Consider the following 21,528-nt stretch of genomic DNA (forward strand, 5'->3'; position numbering starts at 1 on the left):
TCCGCCAGCTTCCAGTGGTAAGTAAGCAAGGTCATTGTTTTTTTTTTTTCCTGTTTCCCTTTGGAGATATTTCTCTTCTCTTTTTTTTCCTCGCTCCTTGTCAGGGAGGGAGAGAGGTGTCCATCAAAAAGATCTTTGGTAATCATCCCTTTGAACAACTAAGAAAAAAAGCCCAGAGTCTTATTTTTTATTAAAAATTAAAAATTCACTTTAAATGAATTATTTTATTGGATTTAAGTATCTCATAGGAATTTAAATATCTGAATGATTCTTATGTGGAGCAAGATTTAATATTGTTGTACTAGAGGCCCGGTGCACAAAAATTTGTGCACTGGGGGAGGGGGGGTCCCCTCAGCCCGGCCTGTGCCCATTTGCAGTCCAGGACCCCTTGGGGGATGTCAACTTAGGCCCATTCCCCGGGGGATCAGGCCTAAGCTTGCAGTCAGACATCCTTTTGGCAGCCAGGGAGCCCTTGGGGGATGTCCAACTAAGGGCTTAGGCCTCGAAGGGATCGGGTCTAAACCGTTAGATGGACATTCTTAGTGCTGCCACGGAGGTGGGAGAGGCTCCTGCCACCACCTCTGCACTGGCCAGCCATGAACCGGCTTCTGGCTGAGTGGCACTCCCCATATGGAAGTGCACTGACCACCAGGGGGGCAGCTCCTGCATTGAGCATCTGCCCCCTGGTGGCCAGTGCACATCATAGCAACCGGTCATTCTGCTGTTCAGTCAGTTTGCATATTAGCCTTTTATTATTATTATATAGGATGTCCCCATTTCCCCCCTTCTGCCCCCTCTACCCAGCTCTTGCCCCCCACTTCTCTCTGGCCATCACCATACTGTTGTCTGTGTCCATGGGTTGTGCGTATATTTTCTTTGGCTAATCCTTTCTTTAAATTCACTTCTTTAAATTTCTATTTTCAGGTAAGTGCTTATAACTGCACTATTATATATTTTTTATTATATCATTTAGAATAAAGATATTTTTTAATTGAACCCTTGTAAATTTTAGCACAATTTAATAAATTATGCTAGAATCAATTAGGAGATTTTTCATGTAATGCAGATACATTTCAATTAATATTTTTTTAATTTTTAATTTTTTAATATTTTAATTTGAAATAATCTCATACATGCAAAAAAAAAAACCTATAAAATACTACAGCATATTATATGTACCCTTCACCCAATTTCTTAGGTGTTAATAATTTAAACATAACCATTATACAACAAAATTTGGAATATATTTTTCTTATAATCTCTTTAATGTTACTTAATCCATTTACTTTGTTTTTGTTAATCTTCACCCAAGGATATTTTTCCATTGAATTTTAGAGAGAGTGAAGGGAACAGGAGAGACACATTGATTGGTTGCCTCCTGCACATGCTCTGATAGGGACTGGGGATCAAGCCAGCAACTGAGGTACATGCCCTTGACTGGAATCAAACCTGGGACCCTTCAGTCCATGGGCTAATGTTCTATCCACTGAGCAAAACAGGCTGCAACTTAATTCATTTACTTTTAATCTATATGTGTCTTTATATTTAAAGTGGGTTTTGTTTTTGATTCACCCTCATAATCTGTCTTTTAATGGGTGCATTTATGCCACTGACTTTCAGAGTGCTTACTGATAGAGTTACTGCCATATCAGGCAGCTTCTGGGGCTTCCAGGACCGGATCCGATCACAGGCGGCAGGCAGGCAGGCGGTCGCACACAGGGGCCTGGATGGCGGTTCATGCTGGCATCTCATGCTGTCCCGCCCTGCCTGCAGTATGCAAATTAGCCACCATCTTTGTTTGCGGTTAATTTGCATATCGCGCTGATTAGCCAATGGGAGGTGTAGCAAAGGTACGGTCAATTACCATGTTTGTCTATTATTAGGATGTACCATGACTATAGAATAGTTATGTCATCCTATGCAATGAGGCAAAAGATAATCAAAATCATGAGTTATTTCTGATTCACTATTTCCAATATTAATTTTGCTTTGCTTTAGAATTTATGATATAAAACATTGAACACTATTAAGACAGCTGTGAAATAGTTCAGTTTACTAGTATCTTTAGGTAAGGTTGAATCTCTTATAACTACTTGATAATTTTAAAAACCTTAAAACTCGCCCTAGCCATTTGGCTCAGTGAATAGAGTGTCAGCCTGAGGACTGAAGGGTCCCAGGCTCGATTCTGGTCAAGAGCACATGCCCAGGTTGTTGGCTCTATTCCCCAGTAGGGGACATTCAGGAGGCAGCCGATCAATGATTCTCTCTCATCATTGATGTTTCTCTCTCCCTCTTCCTTCCTCTCTGAAATCAATAAAAACATAAAATAAATTAAAAAATAAGTAAATAAAAACCTTAAAACTGCAATTATTTCATCAACTCAAGTATGTTATTTATAATTGTATTAACTATATTGATATTTTCCCTATTTTTTTCTCATTGAAACACGTTTGTTTTTAGCTGATTTCTTGTTAACCATTCAGATTCTTGCAAAATTTTTTTCTCTCTCACTTTTTAAAAACCTAAATTTACTTTAAAATAGTAACCGTGATTTATGAGTTCTCTGGAACAACATTTTCACTTTGTAATGAAGTTATCGAATCTTTGGATTGGAATGAATTTTATTAGAGATTACAGTTATCTCTTTTTTAATAAATCATGTTGGTTTTTGTTTGTGTTTGATCATTAGTTTTTAAAATTCACTAATATTTAAAAGTCTAGGTTACTGGTAAAGAAGACTTCAATAGAGAAAAATCTCATTGCTGCTTTCCAAGCACTTATAGCTACTACTGACTCCATAATTGGCATTTATGCCATGAATAGAAATTGATGTCCAGGAGAGCCTATCTGAATCGATATTGTTTTCCCTGGGTCACGTACTCCTTCTGCAGTTACTATCTCTCATTTTGTGAATGTCTAATAAATTATTTTATTGGGAAACAACCTATTTTGAAATACATAATTTTGTGACACGGACCTCTTGAATCAGTCTCATAATCAAGTTTAAAGTTCTTGAATATTTGGCAACTTCCATGAGTATAAGGTGGAATTTAAAATACTTGCCTTGAAATTATTATTGGTTTCTTATTCATGCAGGCTCTGCATTAGCTGCTAATGTATGTAAAAAGATTACTGGACGTCTTACCAGTGCGATAGCAAAGCAGGAAGATGTCTCTGTTCAGCTAGAAGCCTTGGATATTATGGCTGATATGTTGAGCAGGTAAACGTGCCTATAATTTGATTAGTTGTAATATAAATATTATGTGCATTTATTAAAAACCCCTTCTGATATAGAATTATTCATGTTTAAATTGTGGCTGTTTTGTAAATATATGTGGTTAGGAATCAGGGAAAAATAAATTTGTGATTTTAAAATATTTCAGCAAAGTTTTTATGTTTTATTTTACTCTTATATTCATGAATACAATGATCTACTGAGATAAGATGTATAGGCATGGCAAATTTTTCAGTTAATATTTGTAAACTTTAAGTTTACACTGCATATTTTTGAGGAGGAAGGAACTTGTCTTTATACATTTGTTGCTTTTCTACTTTCCTCTGGAAGACAAATTTGGGGAGATACAAAGATCTAAACAACTCATAGGGGAAAATACCTTAAAAGGCCTATCAATTTCAGTTTACCCTTGATTTTCATAATCATTCTATGTCATCATTATTTGTGTGTTAGTTGTGGCTAATGCACTTCAACTTGAAAATAAATAATCAAATGACTTCATGTGGTACATATTGAAGAGGTATCATCCTGACACACAGAGAGCTTATACTAGTGATGGCGAACCTTTTGAGCTCAGCGTGTCAGCATTTTGAAAAACCCTAACTTAACTCTGGTGCCGTGTCACCTATAGAAATTTTTTGATATTTGCAACCATAGTAAAACAAAGATTTATATTTTTGATATTTATTTTATATATTTAAATGCCATTTAACAAAGAAAAATCAACCAAAAAAATGAGTTCTCTTGTCACCTCTGACACGCGTGTCATAGGTTCACCATCACTGGCTTATACTCTACAATGGGGAATTAGAATGCAAATGGCTATAATATAAGGCAGAATGAGACTAAATACTAACTGCAAATATAGTGTGTTTTAGGGTTTAAAATGGAAGTATTGAAAGTTCAGTTAGACTTTTTTGTCCTCTGTGTGCTTTGATTTACTAGGATTGTCTTGACACATAGATATTTGACTGCTATTGACTTAATTGAACCATTATATGTGAAATGATTTGGAAGAAAGGGTTGGAGCAACAGGATAAGTGAAATTTAGTATACAGATGTGTAGAAGAAAGATAATGGAAAGAGGGGGTAGTCAAGAGATACTTTTGAGTTGTGAACCCTGAAAGAGCTGTAATAGAGAAGAGAAAGCTGTTAATAGAGAACATTGTTTTATAGATCTGGGAAGGGGAAAATTACAAAATCATATTGTGTTTTTAAATTTTAATGTACTCCCAAGTCGGTTGGTTGGATAATATAGGTCTAGATTCCAGAAGGTGGTAATTTAGGGATACAAATTTCAAAACTACATTCACTTAGCTCAAGTTTTTAGTTGGGTTGATAGAGATAGTAAGAATTTAGTTGTCCTTTCATTCTGATTTTGGATTATGTCATGTAAATTTTTACTCTTTGAATACATTGAGTTCAGGGGCCAGATATTTCAGTAATGCTCAAACAACCTCAATTTATTTGTTGTTTTCTTTCTTTCTTTTTTAAATTTTCTTTTAAGGCAAGGAGGACTTCTTGTTAATTTTCATCCTTCAATTCTGACCTGTCTACTCCCCCAGTTGACCAGCCCTAGACTTGCAGTGAGGAAAAGAACCATTATTGCTCTTGGCCATCTAGTTATGAGCTGTGGAAATATAGTTTTTGTAGATCTTATTGAACATCTTTTGTCAGAGTTGTCCAAAAATGATTCCATGTCAACAACAAGAACCTACATACAATGTATTGCTGCTATTAGTAGGCAAGCTGGTCATAGAATAGGTAAGCAATATTTAAATATTTTCAAGTTTTCTTTAATTAAAAAAAAGTATTAATGTTTTTAAGAACCAATATGCTTTTCTTAGGTGAATACCTTGAGAAGATAATTCCTTTGGTGGTAAAATTTTGTAATGTAGATGATGATGAGTTAAGAGAGTACTGCATTCAAGCCTTTGAATCATTTGTGAGAAGGTAAGTTACTAAGATCTCTATTTTTTCAAATAAAATTTATTTCTTTAAAATAATAAGAGCTAGATTAAGTGGGTGAGGAGAAATCGGTTATTTTACTGACAGCCTGGAATCAGGCCAGAAATGTATAAATGTATAGTGAATTTCTTTTCAATAGTTTTTGAGGCCTGTCACATACATTTTGCTAGGGCAGTGGGTCTCAATTGGAAACCTTGATTAAAAAAAAAAAAAAGAAATGCAATTATGTACTAGAAGGGGCCATGTAACAGAGTTTTCCCCTCTTTGCCTAGAATTGACAGTGTAGTAGCACAGTACAGTGTCTTGACAATACAGTGTCTGGAGACTTCTCTGGTTATCTGCAGCAATACCTTGGTGCACCCAATGGTTTTAAGTAGCTTTATAGTCATATCAAATTGTTAAAATCAGAAATTGTGGGAATCGTTTTTGTCCTTTTAATTGAGAAACAAATTATTCCTTTATTTTGGGGCATTTATATGCTATTTCTTCTTAACATACAGCTAGATAATCAAACCTAGATGAATGTACACTGACATTTTCACAAATAATCCTAATTGCTAAAGAGAGCAAGTTCATAGGGGCTTAATCCTCTAGTCATATGTTGAAAATATACAGTAGATAGTAGTCCCCCCTTATTCATGGTTTCTATTTTCAGTAACCCACTATCAACTGGTCCAAAAATATTAAATAGAAAATTCCAAAAATATAAAAGTCTTAAGTTTTAAATTGCACCCTGTTTTGAGGAGCCTAATGAAATCTTGCACCATCCTGTGGGGATGCAAATCATCCCTTTGTCCAGCATATCCATGCTGTATATGCTACCAGATCTTTAGTTAATAGCTGTTTCTGTTATCTGTTGCATGTGCTTTTTTTTTTTTTTAATACAGACCTTTGCTGCTTAATGAAGGGGATATATTCTGAGATATTTCTTCTTAAGGTGATTTCCTCCTTGTGCAAACATCAGAGTGCACTTACACAAACCTAGATGGTATAGCCTACCACATACTGAGACCATGTGGAATATAGCCTATTGCTCTGTAGGGGAGGAAAAATAATTTTTTCTCTACCCTTCTAGGTTTTTAGTTGAGACTCCATGTAATAAGATAGATTAACAAGAAAAAAAAACAGCCCTAGCTGGTTTGGCTCACTGGATAGAGCGTCGGGCTGGGGACTGAAGGGTTCCAGGTTCGATTCCGGTCAAGGGCATGTACCTTGGTTGCAGGCACATCCCTAGTAGGGGATGTGCAGGAGGCAGCTGATCAATGCTTCTCTCTCATCGATGTTTCTAACTCTCTATCCCTTTTCCTTCCTCACTGTAAAAAATCAATAAAATATATTAAAAGGAAAAAACAAAGTCTAATAACATGTGTATCTCATGTCTACATGGGAGAGACCCACGAAAATTGACTTATCAAAATGGCTGAAGATACACCCCTTAGATATACCATCTTTAGTTGAGAAAAGATGATGTTAGGTGTGAGAGCAGTCAGTTTGGGGATGTTACCAGGAAAGGCAAGATAAACAAGAGTAAGTTTGTTATAAAGATTTAGTTCTGGCCACCTTCATTGATACAAGTTTCTCCCTGGCTATACCCTCTCTTCCTGGTATAGCCAGGGAGAAACCATTACAAATAGAGATTTCCCTTGTAAATATCTTTTACAAAGGGTACTTTATACTTGGTCTTCAGAGCTTCTCATGTCTGCTATTTCTTAAAATTAACCAGCTTAATATAATCCTGATGCCAAAAAGACATATTTTGGGGTGATAAATTCTGTTCCACTACAACTCCTAGGCTATAAACCTATACAGCATGTTACTTTACAGAATACTGTAAACGGTTGTAACAGTGGTAAGTCTTTGTGAAATGCATTGCATTAAGACAGCGATAGTTTTTCAGCTTCATTATAATCTTACTAGAGGCCCAGTGCACGAAATTCGTGCACAGGTAGCATCCCTAGCGGATGCCATCTGCCGGCCGGGCTTCCCTTCCCCCAGCTGCCTGCTGGCACCACAGGCTGGGGGGAGGGGCCGTAGGGTGGTTGGCCAGCCAGTTCCACCCCCTGGTTGAACTTCGTCTCGAATTCCCTGTCGAGGGGACAATTTGCGTATTAGGCTTTTATTATATAGGATGGGACCACTGTCATCATACATGAGGTACTTTATTGACCGAAAAGTTGTTATGTAGCGCATGAATGTAATGGCCCTCAAATGTAAGAGTAGTAATGCTGGCAATTCCGATATGCCAAAGAGAAGTCATGTAAGTGTATGTATGATGTATAGGGAAAAAACACAGACATATTTATAAGGTTCAGTACTGTCTGTAGTACAAACTGGGGAGGTCTTGGAACATAAACCCATGGATAAAGGGGGGACTACTGTATGTGTATTTCTTTCTATTCTACCCCACATTAACCCTGACAAACCATTTATTATAAAAATCATTCTGGCCTGGCTGGTGTGGCTCAGTGGTTGAGCGTTGACCTATGAACCAGGAGGTCATGGTTCGATTCCTAGTTAGGGCACATGCCTGGGTTGTGGGCTTGATCTCCAGTGGGGGGTGTGCAGGAGGCAGATGATCAATGATTCTCTCTCATCATTGATGTTTCTCTCTCCCTCTCTCTTTCCGTACCTCTCTGAAATCAATAAAAATATATTTTAAAAAATGAATATCATTCCGACGTAAGAGATGTTAAAATGTGATGGCTAAAGTAAATCTTTTAAAAATGAATCCAATGGAAGAAAAAGATGTAGGGTCATTGGTGTTAAAAAGTCTGGGTTCCACTTTCCTGTGCTATATTAAAGGTTAAGAAAAAGTCTAGTAACAAAGCAAAACAGCAGGTATTGAATCAAGGAGAAAAGTAGTTACTCAAGATAGTTTTTCTTTCTTTCTTCAGATGTCCTAAGGAAGTATATCCTCATGTTTCTACCATTATAAATATTTGTCTTAAATATCTTACCTACGATCCGAATTATAATTACGATGATGAAGATGAAGATGAAAATGCCATGGATGCAGATGGTGGTGATGATGATGACCAAGGTATTTCAAATTAAGTAGAAGAAATTTGTTTGTTAAATTTTCATGAAAGACCAGTGTTACAGATGGAGTTGATTTCTTACCCCAAATTGCACTATTCATTATTTACTAGAGGCCTGGTGCACAAAATTTACTAGAGGCCTAGGGTCCCTAGGCCTAGCCGGTGATCAGGGCCGATCTGTGGGGTGATCAGGGTGCCCCCGCTGGTACCCGCTTCGGCCAGCCTGGCACCACCAGCCCACTCACCGGCTGGCCCCACCCCCCCACCGCCGGTTGCCTCCCTCTGCGATCAGGCGGACCCCCCAGCTAATACCTGCCTTGGCTGTCCTGTGGGCTGGGGGTAGCTCCTGTGTTGAGTGTCTGTCCCCTGGTGGTCAGTGCGCATCATAACTACCAGTCGTTCTGTGTTCAGTCAATTTGCATATTAGGCTTTTATTATATAGGACTAGGGGCCCGGTGCACAAAAATTTGTGCACTGGGGAGGGGTTTCCCCTCAGCCCAGCTTGCCTCCTATCACATACTGGGAGCCCTAGGGCATGTCCTACTACCTGCTCCCTGCTCCTCTTGGGAGCAGGCCTAAGCCACAGTCTGGCCTCCCTTTGTGGGAGTCGACCGGGCTGATCAGGGGAAGGCACCAGCCCCATCACCGCACTGTTGCAGCCACTGCCAGTCACCGTCACCGCAGCCACCAAGGTGTTTTCATCAACACGAACTCCAGTCCCTTTACCATGAAAAAATGACAACTTTCTTTAGGCATTTTCAAGAAGTGTCTTTCATAGGATATGACATTTCTTTCTTTCTTTATCCTCACCTGGGGATATGTTTCCATTGATTTTTAGAGAATGTGGAAGAGAAAGGGAAAGACAGAGAGAAACATCAAAGTGAGAGGAAAACTTTGATTGGTTGCCTCCTGCATGAGCCCTAACCTGGGCCGGAGCCAGGGAGGAACCTGCAACCTAGGTACATGCCCTTGGTCAGAATTAAACCCAGAATCTGCGTTGGGCAGGCCGAGGCATTATCCACTGACCCAAACCGGCTAGGACAGGATATGACATTTCTTAACCCTCCAGCAGCAGACCTTCCTTTTTTTCTCCAGGAGTGAGGTAAAAAAAACCCTAGATCACTTTTTGGACTCTTATTACCCAAGTTACTAAGAATATTACCAGTGGCATACAGGGAGCTTAACCAATCAGCAGTCAGAAAAGGTGTTTCCTCTGTAGTTCACACCAATTGCTGGTGTGGCCCCTGCCCAGGCCTAACACCTCTGGCGAGTCATTAGCCCTGGGCCAGGGCACCCCCAGCTCCCAGACGCCGTGGCCATCAAGGATCGCTGGCTCGCTGCGCCCCGGTTCCGGCCGCCACCACCAGCAAGGATCACTGGCTGGCTCCTCCCCGGCCCAAGCCTAAAGCCTCTGGCCGAGGCGTTAGACCTGGGCCTGGGCACCCCCAGCTCCCCGCTGCTGTCGTCATCAATGATCGCTGGCTGGTTCCTCCCTGACCCAGGCCTAAAGCCTCAGGCCAAGGTTTTAGGCCTGGGCCGGGGCACCCCCAGCTCCCTGCCGCCATGGACATCAAGGATCACTGGCTGGCTCCACCCTGGTTTCCCCGCCATCGCCGCCATCAACCATCGCTGGCTCAATGATCGCTGGCTGGCTCCTCCCTTACCCAGGCCTAAAGCCTCAGTCCCTGGCTTGGAGCCGACATATGCAAATTAGCTGCCATCTTGGCTGGCGATTAATTTGCATATCTTGCTGATTAGCCAATATCTTGCTGATTAGCCAATGGGAAGGCTAATTACCATGTTTCTCTTAGATTAGATTAGATTAGATTAGATAATAATGAAAATGGAAATGACCTCAATATTTAACAATAGCAAATTGATTAAATAAATTATGGGAAAACCAGGTATTGAACTGTTATACAGTATTTTCAAAGTCATGTAGAAAAATATTTACTAAAGCAGTTAATAAGTTGAATAAAAAAGTAGGTAACAGTATCCCAGTTTTATTTCATTGCAAAAGACTTCAGCCCAGTAAATTTGAAGATTTTAATTGGCTTTAATTAAGGGATTTATGAATCTAGCAACTAGAAGGGCTCTCTGAGAGTTGTACAAAATAGAAGGATCTTAGAGGAAGAAGAGTGGGGCAAGCAAGTTATTAGCAAAAGAAAAGAAAGGATTATTTGGGGGCTTGGACTTCTTTTCTTAGGGGAAGGGTTTCCATTTATGCAGATTCCCTCTTCTGTGGAGGATGGAGAGGGCCTATGTGACAAATTACCTTACTGGTGCTTAACCAGAATATTCCATAGTAGTTAGTTAAGATTGATGTTTCAGATTGAAACTGCAGTTAGATCAGGTATTAAATTTAGATTTGGTATCATGGACTTTTAACAACAATGATGACATTTTGGGCCTGTGGGTTTTGTTTTTCTGGTTGTTTTTTCTTAACAATTTTTTAAAAATATACAGAAAAAAATGTAACATTTTTCTCATGGCTAGCAATTAGATTTTTGTCCTTCATTGTTCTTCAAATTTTCTACGTAGCATTTTGGTAATGAGGGAAATGAATGTTATTTTTATAGCTATTCCTGTAGATATACATATTCAGAATAGTGTGGTTGGTTTGATACATAGCTACTTTCATGAAAAATCCTAAATGTTGATTGAGGCTCTATTTAACTTTAGATTATTCATGAACAATCTAAACATTTCTGAGGCTCTTAAAGTTTATGTGGTGCTATTATTTAAAATTTATGTCATGGTATCTACTCTGGAAAGGAGTAGCACTTAAGAACATAGGGGTTGTTCATGTTTTCTTATTTGCTTGTATTAAGAGAATCATAATAGAGATGTTTAAATGGATAAGTTACTAGGTATATAGGTTGGTGGATTTCCTGTTATTTTTTAGAATACCTTTTCATTTGATTCTTTGAGGGAATTTACATAATGACTTTCCTCTAAATTCTGTAATTTCATTAATATTTTAAAAACAAAACAAAAACAACTTACAAAAAAACTCCTCTAAACCCCATATTATGCTCTAGCCACTACTGCCCAATTTTTCGCCTTTACAGCAGAACTCCTTAAAAGAAGGCTCTCCAGTTCTTTTCTTCCCCTTCTCTCTTGAATTTAGTTTTCCAGTGATGGACAAGATTGCCAGTGACCTCAAATGTTTGCCTCTGCCTGTTACTCAGTCTCAGCAGCATTTCTTTATTTAACATTCAGAATACCACCCACACTCTCCTGGTCTTAGTCCTATCTTTGTGATTACTCCTCAGTCTCCATATTGGTCCTCTCATCACCTTGACCACTGATTTGGAGTATTCTGGGGCTCAGGCCTTGAACTTCTCTCTTATACTCTTACTAGAAGCCCGTTGCAGGAAAATTCCTGCAAGAATAGGGCTTCCTCGGGCCGATCGCACTGCCAAGCCCTGCCGTCCAGGGCCGCACACGGGGATCCCGGCTGGCAGCGGGGCTTAGGCGGCACACGGGGGCCCAGATGGCGGCTTGCACTGGCCCGCCCTGCCTGCAGTATGCAAATTAGCCGCCATCTTTGTTGGTGGTTAATTTGCATATCGAGCTGATTAGTCAAAGGGAGGTGTAGCGAAGGTACGGTAAATTACCATGTTTGTCAATTATTAGATAGGATGTTTTTGTTTATCTTGTCTAGTCTTCTAGCTGAAAATCCAAATTTTATCTTTATCTGAGACCTTTCTTATGAATTCTAGGTTCATGTATACAGCCATTTTATTTGCTGCTTAGATGTCTATAAACTATCTTCTCCCCAGCCCTTCTTCCATCCCCTGTCTAACCTGTTTCTTTAGCCTTTTCCATCTCAGAATGGCACCTCCATTCTTTTTTAGTTTCTCAGACCAAAAACTTTGGGGTTATACCTGATGACTTTTTTTCAGTTTTCTCTCCCCTCTCCCCCCCATCTTAGGGCTTTTCCCTTATTTTATACTCTTAATCTCTCTCTTCAGCACTTTTATTTTTTTAAATACACTTAATCACTTTCCAACATTTTGTAATTATTTTCCACTTAGCAGGATGCCAGCTTCATGAAGGCAGAGATTTTCATTTTAGTTCATTATTGATTGCTTTATCCTAGTGCCTAGGATGGTACTTGACACACAGTAGGCACTCAGTAAGGGAAATCTTAGCTTCTAATAGGACTATCATTTGAAAGAAGCTGTAGCAGTGTATATTCCAGGTTTGGATTGTTGGCTTTTAGTGCACTTACATTGAAAAATAAAACAACTTCAGCTGCTTTATCAATTTACATATTATAATTTCAGTGATTAGGATGCTTGAATTTTTACAATCTTTTTTTAAATAAAATGAATTCCTGCAAAGTTATTCCCATAGTTGAGTTGCTGTGAGAAAAACTTCACTTATTTATTTGCTTTTAAATAGTCTATTTTAATAGCACCTTGTAATTTTTATTCCAGTAGGTATTGGTGAATAAATCAAATGTCTTGGGTTTAGCAGTATTTGGTTGGGTTTTCCTATAATGTGCTAAAAGGAAATTAAGTAAACTTTTAGAGATTGGACAATTTTATTATACATCCTAGGATTTTCTAAGGCTACATTTACCTTTCACTGGCTAATTGGGAAATAAGTCAATGAAGAGATGATATTTTTTCCCCCCAGTGAGGAATCATTTTGGGGCTTTAGTCTTATCTAAGAATAGCAAAATTCTTACTAGATAATTTGGACTGCCCTTAGAACTGTTAATATTTTTACCATCCTCCTGACTTCGTGTTACCCACTGATTCATCAAACTGATGGTGTTAGAAGGAAATAATTTTCAGAGATTTCACACACACAAAAGGCATCAGGTATACATAAATGAGGTGGAATTATTAATGCTTATGGTTAGAATATTGTTTCAAGGCTTAATAGGAGTTTGGAGAAGATGATGCTCTATTGTTATATGGGCAGAATTTTCTTGTTATAATTGAGACAGTGTAGTTCTTTAAACTACATTAAGACAGTATCTTGAAAGGTTGAGAAATGCATATTTGTTCCTAATAACTCCCCATTAACAAATTTAGTGAAAAATCTTGTAGTTGCAAAGAAAGCTGATGTCAGAATTCTCTTTATCCCCAGAAAATTAGTTCTACAGAATGTCCTGGGATTGATAGCCATTTTTCTTATCACATCATCTATAGCCAAAAATCTATTTCAAGAATCTATATATATTTAAACCTAATATGCTGTGTCTGACCGTTTGACTGGTCGCTATGATGTGCACTGACCACTGAGGGCAGACGCTCCAACCAGTAGGTTAGCTTGCTGCTGGGGTCTGGCCAATTAGGGCTGGGTGAGATGGGCCAGACATGCCCTGGAGCCCTCCTGTGATCCCTCCCGCAGTTGTTGTTGTTATATCATGTTATTTATTTATTAATCAATTTATATATTATTTCATATACATTTTACTAATTTCCTTTAATCTCTGACACTTCTATTATAGGGCAAATAGTGATATATTAAAAAAAAAATTCTTCTAATTAATTTCCTTTCAATGTGCACGAATCCGTGCACTGACCACTAGTTATCTAATAAACTCTCTGATTGTTTGATTTTGAACTTTAATTCAAATCGTTTAAAAGACTGGGGCATATATGATTTTACAGATATTTTTGTTCTAAATAAGTTTAATGTGTTAATGATTTTAAAGGGTTAATAAGCAGCTCATTACTTGCTATAAATGACAAAATGTTTAACAAATTAAAAACATAATTGTGCCCTTAGCCAGTTTGGCTCAGTGGATAGAGCATCTGCCTGCAGACCAAAGGGTCCTGGGTTCAATTTCAGTCAAGGGTACGTACCTTGGTTGCAGGCTTTTCCCTGGCCCAGGCCCTGGTCAGGGCTCATGCAGGAGGCAACAAGTTGATGTGTTTCTCTCATATTTCTCTCTGTCTGTTCCCCTCTCTCCCACTCTCCCTAAACATCAATGGAAAAATATCCTCAGGTGAGGATTAAAAAAAAACACACAAAAAACATAATTATGATCATTTTTATTTAGAGGTTAATTTATCAAAGTTAAGTGTATCTGTTTAAGTTCTAGTTCTTTATAAACTTATCCACTCCCTATATGTTAGTGAAAAGTTAGAAAACTATCTTAATTATGAATTTACTTCCTGTGTTAAACAATAAACTTTCCTATGATTAATGGCCTAATGTTAAAATTTCTCTTTAGGGAGTGATGATGAATACAGTGATGATGATGACATGAGCTGGAAAGTGAGACGTGCAGCTGCTAAGTGCTTGGATGCTGTCGTTAGCACAAGGCATGAGATGCTTGCAGAATTCTACAAGACAGTCTCTCCTGCACTGATATCCAGATTTAAAGAGCGTGAAGAAAATGTAAAGGCAGATGTTTTTCATGCATACCTTTCTCTTTTGAAACAAACTCGTCCTGTGCAAAGTTGGCTGTGTGACCCTGATGCAATGGAACAGGGAGAAACACCTTTAACAATGCTTCAGAGTCAGGTCAGTTTAAAAGTATGGTTTTGAAAGTCATGCTAGTAAATGTGATCTTTAAAATTGTATTTTTAATGTGGAAATGTGAGTTCCAGAACATCTTTAGTGAAACAAAGTTCTGGGATATGTTTGTATAGTAGTTTATGTATGTTCATATTATGTTACTTGTAAATAGTTTATTGTGATTGAAGTATTCTTGATTTTACTGGATAAACAGTATTAAAATTTATGATTCAGTAAAGTAATTTTTATCTTTGATATTAATGGAGAAATCTTAGTGGGGTCGGACTACTTATGATACCAATTTTCTGTTTGAGTCTGAGTTCATTGTCTAGAGAAATCAAAGAATGAGTTCATGGACAAAGAGATGAGCAAAGCAAAATGTTACTACAGAAAAGCTCCCTGCTGCAGGGAGGGGACCCAAACAAGTTGCCATGGAAGCTTCTTTGTCTAGGAGTTAATGTGTCCTGCTAACTTCCCATTGGTTGGTCCGAAAAATTCAGCCCTAGCAACATCCATACACATTTTAAATTTCAGGGTTCCCGTTTACTTTCCCCGCCCTGTGTGTCCACCTCATAATCAGGGCCCTTCATTCTTGTAATTTTACATGGGACAGGGTGTGGCTGATGAACTGGTTCCTACTCATGCCTGCAGGGGTTAGCTGCATTTCCACTTTACATTATCGCCTCATAGTCCTGTCCCTTACTGCCTAGCGGCTTCTAACTCCTCACTTGCGTTCGTAACTGGCTTCATTCCTAATTTAGCTGTGTGATCTTGGAAAGATTATTTATTCTTTTTTATATATATTTTTATTGATTTCAGCGAGGAAGGGAAAGGAAGAGAGAGAGAGAGAAGCATCATTGATGAGAAAGAATCATTTATTGGCTGCCTCCTGCATGGGGATCAAGCCTGCAACCTGGGCATGTTCCCTGACTGGGAATTAAACTGAGACCTCCTGGTTCATAGGTCGACACTCAACCACTGAGCCATGCCAGCCAGGCTAGATTATTTATTCATTTTTTTAAACCTCACTTTTTTCATTTGTAATAAGGTTTTACTTAGAACTATCTGCCTAAGGTAGTGATAGAAGAAATGATCTATGTAAACATTTAATGTAGTGCCTTCTACATAGTAAGTACTTGTAAATGGCAGCTCTTATGATTAATAAAATACACATTTTCACTTTAGGTCATCTTTTCTAAGATCCTAAACACTACAGCTGTATAGCTCCCATTTGGTATGTGGTAGGCATTTTCCTATCATACATGTAATCCCTGTTGCAGCCCAGTGGGATGCATATTTGTCCATTTTTATAGATTACAAAACATGTGAGCCAGATTAAACAACTAAACCAGAGGATGGGATATATATACTGTATCTATCTTGTTTTCAAGTAGTACAAATTTAAAAGATTTGTGGTGAACTTTAAAGGTAAACATTGAAGATTAATTATAGAAAGAAGTAAGATAAAGTATATGGGTGACATAAGCATTTGAATAAGTGTATAGAAATTAGGTAAAAACACAGGGAATTCTGATTATGTTGGATGAATTAGGTGTTTTCTTTTGTGTGTAGTTCTCAGATTATTGTTTGATATGATATGTGGCTGTATCCTGGCATTCATAAGATTTATTAGTAAATATCCTATTTAGGTTTTAATAACAGAACATTAGGATAGAAAATTTAGAAGCTTACATTTTTTAATCATGCCCATGTTACTTGTTTGATATGAGGTTGATTTCATTGTAATGGCAAACTAAAAGCAAAAAAGAGGACTCATTTAATGGTTTCTTTTCCATAATTTGTCTCTTTTTTCCTTTCATGCTTTTCTGTGTTATTCATGTTAAAAAAATTTATAAATTATGCTCTAAATATTTTGGTTGAAAATTTTGTTATTTGGTTAGATTTATATTTTAGTCTTGTGCATTTCTGTGTCAGTATCAAGCAAATACAGTTACAAGAGAACAGAATTGATGCAGCAAAGTTTATATCTAATAATCTTGTTAGCAGTTAGAGGAATTAGGAATTTAACAAAAAAAGATAAGTTCTTCCCATTCTCTTCATCCACTGTAATTTGTGTTAAGTGTACTGAAGAAATACCAGGAACTGAAACAGCTAATGAATGTGTGATAATTACAGGTTCCCAACATTGTTAAAGCTTTGCACAAACAGATGAAAGAAAAAAGTGTGAAGACTCGACAGTGCTGTTTTAACATGTTAACTGAACTGGTAAATGTGTTACCTGGGGCCCTAACGCAGCACATTCCTGTTCTTGTACCAGGTATGAAAGAAAGAGTAATAAATCACTTTTGGAATTTAATACAGACTTTATTAAGACCTAGATAAGCTTAAATGATTCCTTCAAAAGGATAAAATTTGTGACAACTTGATTTATACATAGACCTAAGCTTTGTTATAGAACCATCTAGAACATCTAAAGTTAGAAGTTTGCAAGTAAAAAGTTAAATCTTATCCTTAAATTTTTTGGCTCTGGTATCATAGATTGTGGAATTTCTACTACTTTAGTGATAATGTGATGAAGTAGAAACTAGCGGTATTTTAGAGATTAATTTTTTAATTTTTTCTTAAAACTATACATAAAAATTACTGGATTTTTTTATTGGCTTTTTAGGAATCATTTTCTCATTGAATGACAAATCAAGCTCATCAAATTTGAAGATCGATGCTTTGTCGTGTCTATACGTAATCCTCTGTAACCACTCTCCTCAAGTCTTCCATCCTCATGTTCAGGCTTTGGTCCCTCCAGTGGTGGCTTGTGTTGGAGACCCATTTTACAAGATTACATCTGAAGCACTTCTTGTTACTCAACAGCTTGTCAAAGTAATTCGCCCTTTAGATCAACCTTCCTCGTTTGACGCAACTCCTTACATCAAAGATCTATTTACCTGTACCATTAAGAGGTTAAAAGCAGCTGATATTGATCAGGAAGTCAAGGAAAGGGCTATTTCCTGTATGGGACAAATTATTTGCAACCTTGGAGACAATTTGGGTTCTGACTTGCCTAATACACTTCAGATTTTCTTGGAGAGATTAAAGAATGAAATTACCCGGCTAACTACAGTGAAGGCGTTGACACTGATTGCTGGGTCACCTTTGAAGATAGATTTGAGGCCTGTCCTGGGAGAAGGGGTTCCTATCCTTGCTTCATTTCTCAGGAAAAACCAGAGAGCTTTGAAACTGGGTACTCTTTCTGCCCTAGATATTCTAATTAAAAACTACAGTGACAGCTTGACAGCTGCCATGATTGATGCAGTTCTAGATGAGCTCCCACCTCTTATCAGTGAAAGTGATATGCATGTTTCACAGATGGCTATCAGTTTTCTTACCACACTGGCAAAAGTGTATCCATCCTCCCTTTCAAAGATAAGTGGATCCATTCTCAATGAACTTATTGGACTTGTGAGATCACCCTTATTGCAGGGGGGCGCTCTCAGCGCCATGCTGGACTTTTTCCAAGCTCTGGTTGTCACTGGAACAAATAATCTAGGATATATGGATTTGTTGCGCATGCTGACCGGTCCAGTTTATTCTCAGAGCACAGCTCTTACTCACAAGCAGTCCTATTATTCTATTGCCAAATGTGTAGCTGCCCTTACTCGAGCATGTCCTAAAGAAGGACCAGCTGTCGTAGGTCAGTTTATTCAAGATGTCAAGAACTCAAGGTCTACAGATTCTATTCGCCTTTTAGCTCTACTTTCTCTTGGAGAAGTTGGGCATCATATTGACTTAAGTGGGCAACTGGAACTAAAATCTGTAATATTAGAAGCCTTCTCGTCTCCTAGTGAAGAAGTCAAATCAGCTGCATCTTATGCATTAGGCAGCATTAGTGTGGGCAACCTTCCTGAATATCTACCATTTGTCTTACAAGAAATAACCAGTCAACCCAAAAGGCAGTATCTTCTGCTTCATTCCTTGAAGGAAATTATTAGCTCTGCATCAGTAGTGGGCCTTAAACCATATGTTGAAAACATCTGGGCCTTATTGCTAAAGCACTGTGAGTGTGCAGAAGAAGGAACCAGAAATGTTGTTGCTGAATGTCTAGGCAAACTCACTCTAATTGATCCAGAAACTCTCCTTCCACGTCTTAAAGGGTACTTGATATCAGGTGAGTACCCGGGTTTTCTAATTCAATTCAGCGGCACATATTTATTTTTTTATTGATCTCAGAGAGAGGGAGATAGAAAGAAAGAGAAACATTGATTGGTTGCCTTCTGCATGCCCCCAACTAGGGATGGAACCTGCAACCTGGGTATGTGCCCTGACTGGGAATGGAACCTCCACCTTCTGGTGAACAGGACGACGCTGCAATCAACTGAGCCATACCAGCCAGGGCCCTAGGTTTTCTTATCTTAAAAAAAAAAAATTATTACTAGCAGTTGGTTGCCTTAAAGGGTGCCTAATGCATAATTTAAAATATTTCTGTATCTTGTTACATATAGAACCCATTGCCTTATGTTATAATATGGAGCCCATATTTGAATAACATTTTGTTTAAAAGAATAAAGAGAGTATAATTAGATAATGGTAAAATAAGTCTGTTCTAATTTTCATTATTTTTAATGTTACTCTTGTTTTAAAATGTAGCAAAGACAGGTGTCTCTTGAATTAATATATCTTGAGGAACTTGCTAGTAATTATAATACTAAAATTGGTGCACTTAAGTTTAGTTCAATGAAAGATGCTAGAAGAATTTCCAAATTTAGTAGTGTAAATCCCTTTGAATGAAGTAGAAGGTAATAATAGCCATTTATTCTTAGAAGTTGCTTCCTTTTAAAATAAAAACTTAAAGATATTGTAAGGTATTTATAGATGTAACCAGTTCCCTCTTATGAGGGCTCGATCCTCCACTGCTACTCTCCCAGGCCTCCTCCTTCTCGGAAGAAATTGTTTATTTAGACATATAATAGAACTAGGGGCCCAGTGCACGAATTCATGCAACTTGAAAGGATCTGTGGGCCACGAGGCTGCGGTGGGCACAGGGACAGGTCTCAGCTCATTCTCTGTGCCCCTGCCTGGCCCCTTCTGCCATGGCCCCCGGTTCCCCTCTGCCGGCAGCTTCGCTCCCAGCGCTGTTGGCATGGAATGATTGGGGCCATCGCCAGCAGCTGGTGCAAGCGGCGGCTGCCAGCCCCGATCACCCCTTAGAAGCAGAGGGAGGTGGAGAAGCTCTGAGGGGTGATTGGGGCCCGCAGCCTCCATTCTCACCTCCATTCTCATGGCGCCAAGTGATTGTGGCCGACGCCAGGCACCAGCAGCAGGTGCAAACACCAGGGAGGACCGTGGCACACGGGAACAAAGAATTTTCAGTAACCACCAGAGGCTGGCCCTGATGACAGTGACTGGCGCCTTGCCTTGGTCTGGTGCCCCTGCTCCTCTCCACCATCCTGCCATGGCCAATGCCCACCATGTTTCATGTGCGCCCCCTGGTGGTCAGCGCACATTATAGAGACTGGTTGTTCTGCTGTTCAGTCTATTTGCATATTAGGGTTTTATATAGATAGTTTCATAAGTAAACTTTGCTCATCTCTGTTAGTCTGATAGCAATACCCTCTCTTGCCAAAGAGAATTTAAAAAAATTGAAAACACTAGTGTTATTTGAAGTGGTTTGAAAATGATAAACATGTCCATGGATTTTAGTAGACTTAAATACCAAGAGATTTAAATTTATTTTTAATTAGGCTCATCATATGCCCGAAGCTCAGTGGTTACAGCTGTGAAATTTACTATTTCTGATCATCCACAACCTATTGATCCACTATTAAAGAACTGCATAGGTAAGTGGAACAAAGATAAACGTACTGATTGATTGACTATTTATTAGTTAATTGTCAAAAAAACAAATCATTTCAATAACTAAAAATTTCACCAAGGAATCTCAGGTGCTTTTAAGGGTCTGGTAGTTGTTTCATTAGAAAGATACTGCTAACATATGATCTTACATACTTAGATTCTGTCATCCCTTAGTTTGAAATTGTTAGCAGATAATTTTGTAAATAACTGAAATGAGTAAATACACACTAAGATGTCTCTAGAGTCAACTATACATTTGATAATCATATTCTGGGATGGCCTAAAGCAGGGGTCCTCAAACTTTTTAAACAGGGGGCCAGTTCACTGTCCCTCAGACTGTCGGAGGGCTGGACTATAGTTTAAAAAAAACTATGAACAAATTCCTATGCACACTGCACATATCTTATTTTGAAGTAAAAAAACAAAATGGGAACAAATACAATTATTTGTATTTGCATGTGGCCTGCGGGCCGTAGTTTGAGGACCCCTGGCCTAAAGTAATAGTAGGTGGTAGGGAGGCATATTTTATCTTTCTAAATAGTCCTGAAATTTCCTCCCAGAAAAATGAATCTTAACCTGAGCTGTTAGGGCCCCAATTTTCTGTTATTACACGTAACCTTTCAGTTCCTGAGGGGATTGTTGAAACTTACATATGTAACACCCTAAGAATAAAAAAGATAATTACCAGAACTTAAGGAGATACTTCAGAACGACTAGGGCTCTCTATTTCTGTGAAGACAAGAATTAGCTTTGAGGACTTTTTACATGATGTCATAATTTCCTTGTGTTTTTTTCATCATCAGTTTTCCTAGAGTTGGTAGTAGTAGCTAAAAGCCCTCAGAACTCACTTTTGTGCTTTCTTGAGGACATAAGAACAGAAATCGAAGTAGAGAGGATAGAAGGACATGGGAAAGAAGCTTCCCATTGTCAGGTCATTCTACAGTGAACCAGAAAGGGGAAAAGCACAATTTAAAATAACTACAGAAAGGAATT

General features: G+C 38.3%; 1 protein-coding gene across 2 annotated transcripts in view; it reads left to right on the top strand.

The window, feature by feature from the left end:
* CAND1 (cullin associated and neddylation dissociated 1) overlaps positions 1-21,528 on the top strand; it is a 37,292-nt gene that overhangs the window by 9,728 nt on the left and 6,036 nt on the right. The window contains exons 1-9 of one of the 2 annotated variants that reach the window (XM_014463596.2): positions 7-17; positions 3,097-3,220; positions 4,743-4,999; positions 5,083-5,188; positions 8,098-8,243; positions 14,441-14,733; positions 16,864-17,005; positions 17,357-18,850; positions 20,424-20,519. In XM_014463596.2, coding sequence (XP_014319082.1) covers positions 3,201-3,220; positions 4,743-4,999; positions 5,083-5,188; positions 8,098-8,243; positions 14,441-14,733; positions 16,864-17,005; positions 17,357-18,850; positions 20,424-20,519 — 2,554 coding nt within the window. In that variant the 5' untranslated portion in view covers positions 7-17; positions 3,097-3,200. Of the gene's footprint in view, positions 1-6; positions 18-3,096; positions 3,221-4,742; positions 5,000-5,082; positions 5,189-8,097; positions 8,244-14,440; positions 14,734-16,863; positions 17,006-17,356; positions 18,851-20,423; positions 20,520-21,528 lie in introns of those variants that run through there. The other variant, XM_023761654.1, reaches the window with a different exon arrangement.

Source organism: Myotis lucifugus, unplaced genomic scaffold (genome assembly GCF_000147115.1).
Source record: "Myotis lucifugus unplaced genomic scaffold, Myoluc2.0 scaffold_212, whole genome shotgun sequence".
NCBI lineage: Eukaryota > Metazoa > Chordata > Mammalia > Chiroptera > Vespertilionidae > Myotis > Myotis lucifugus.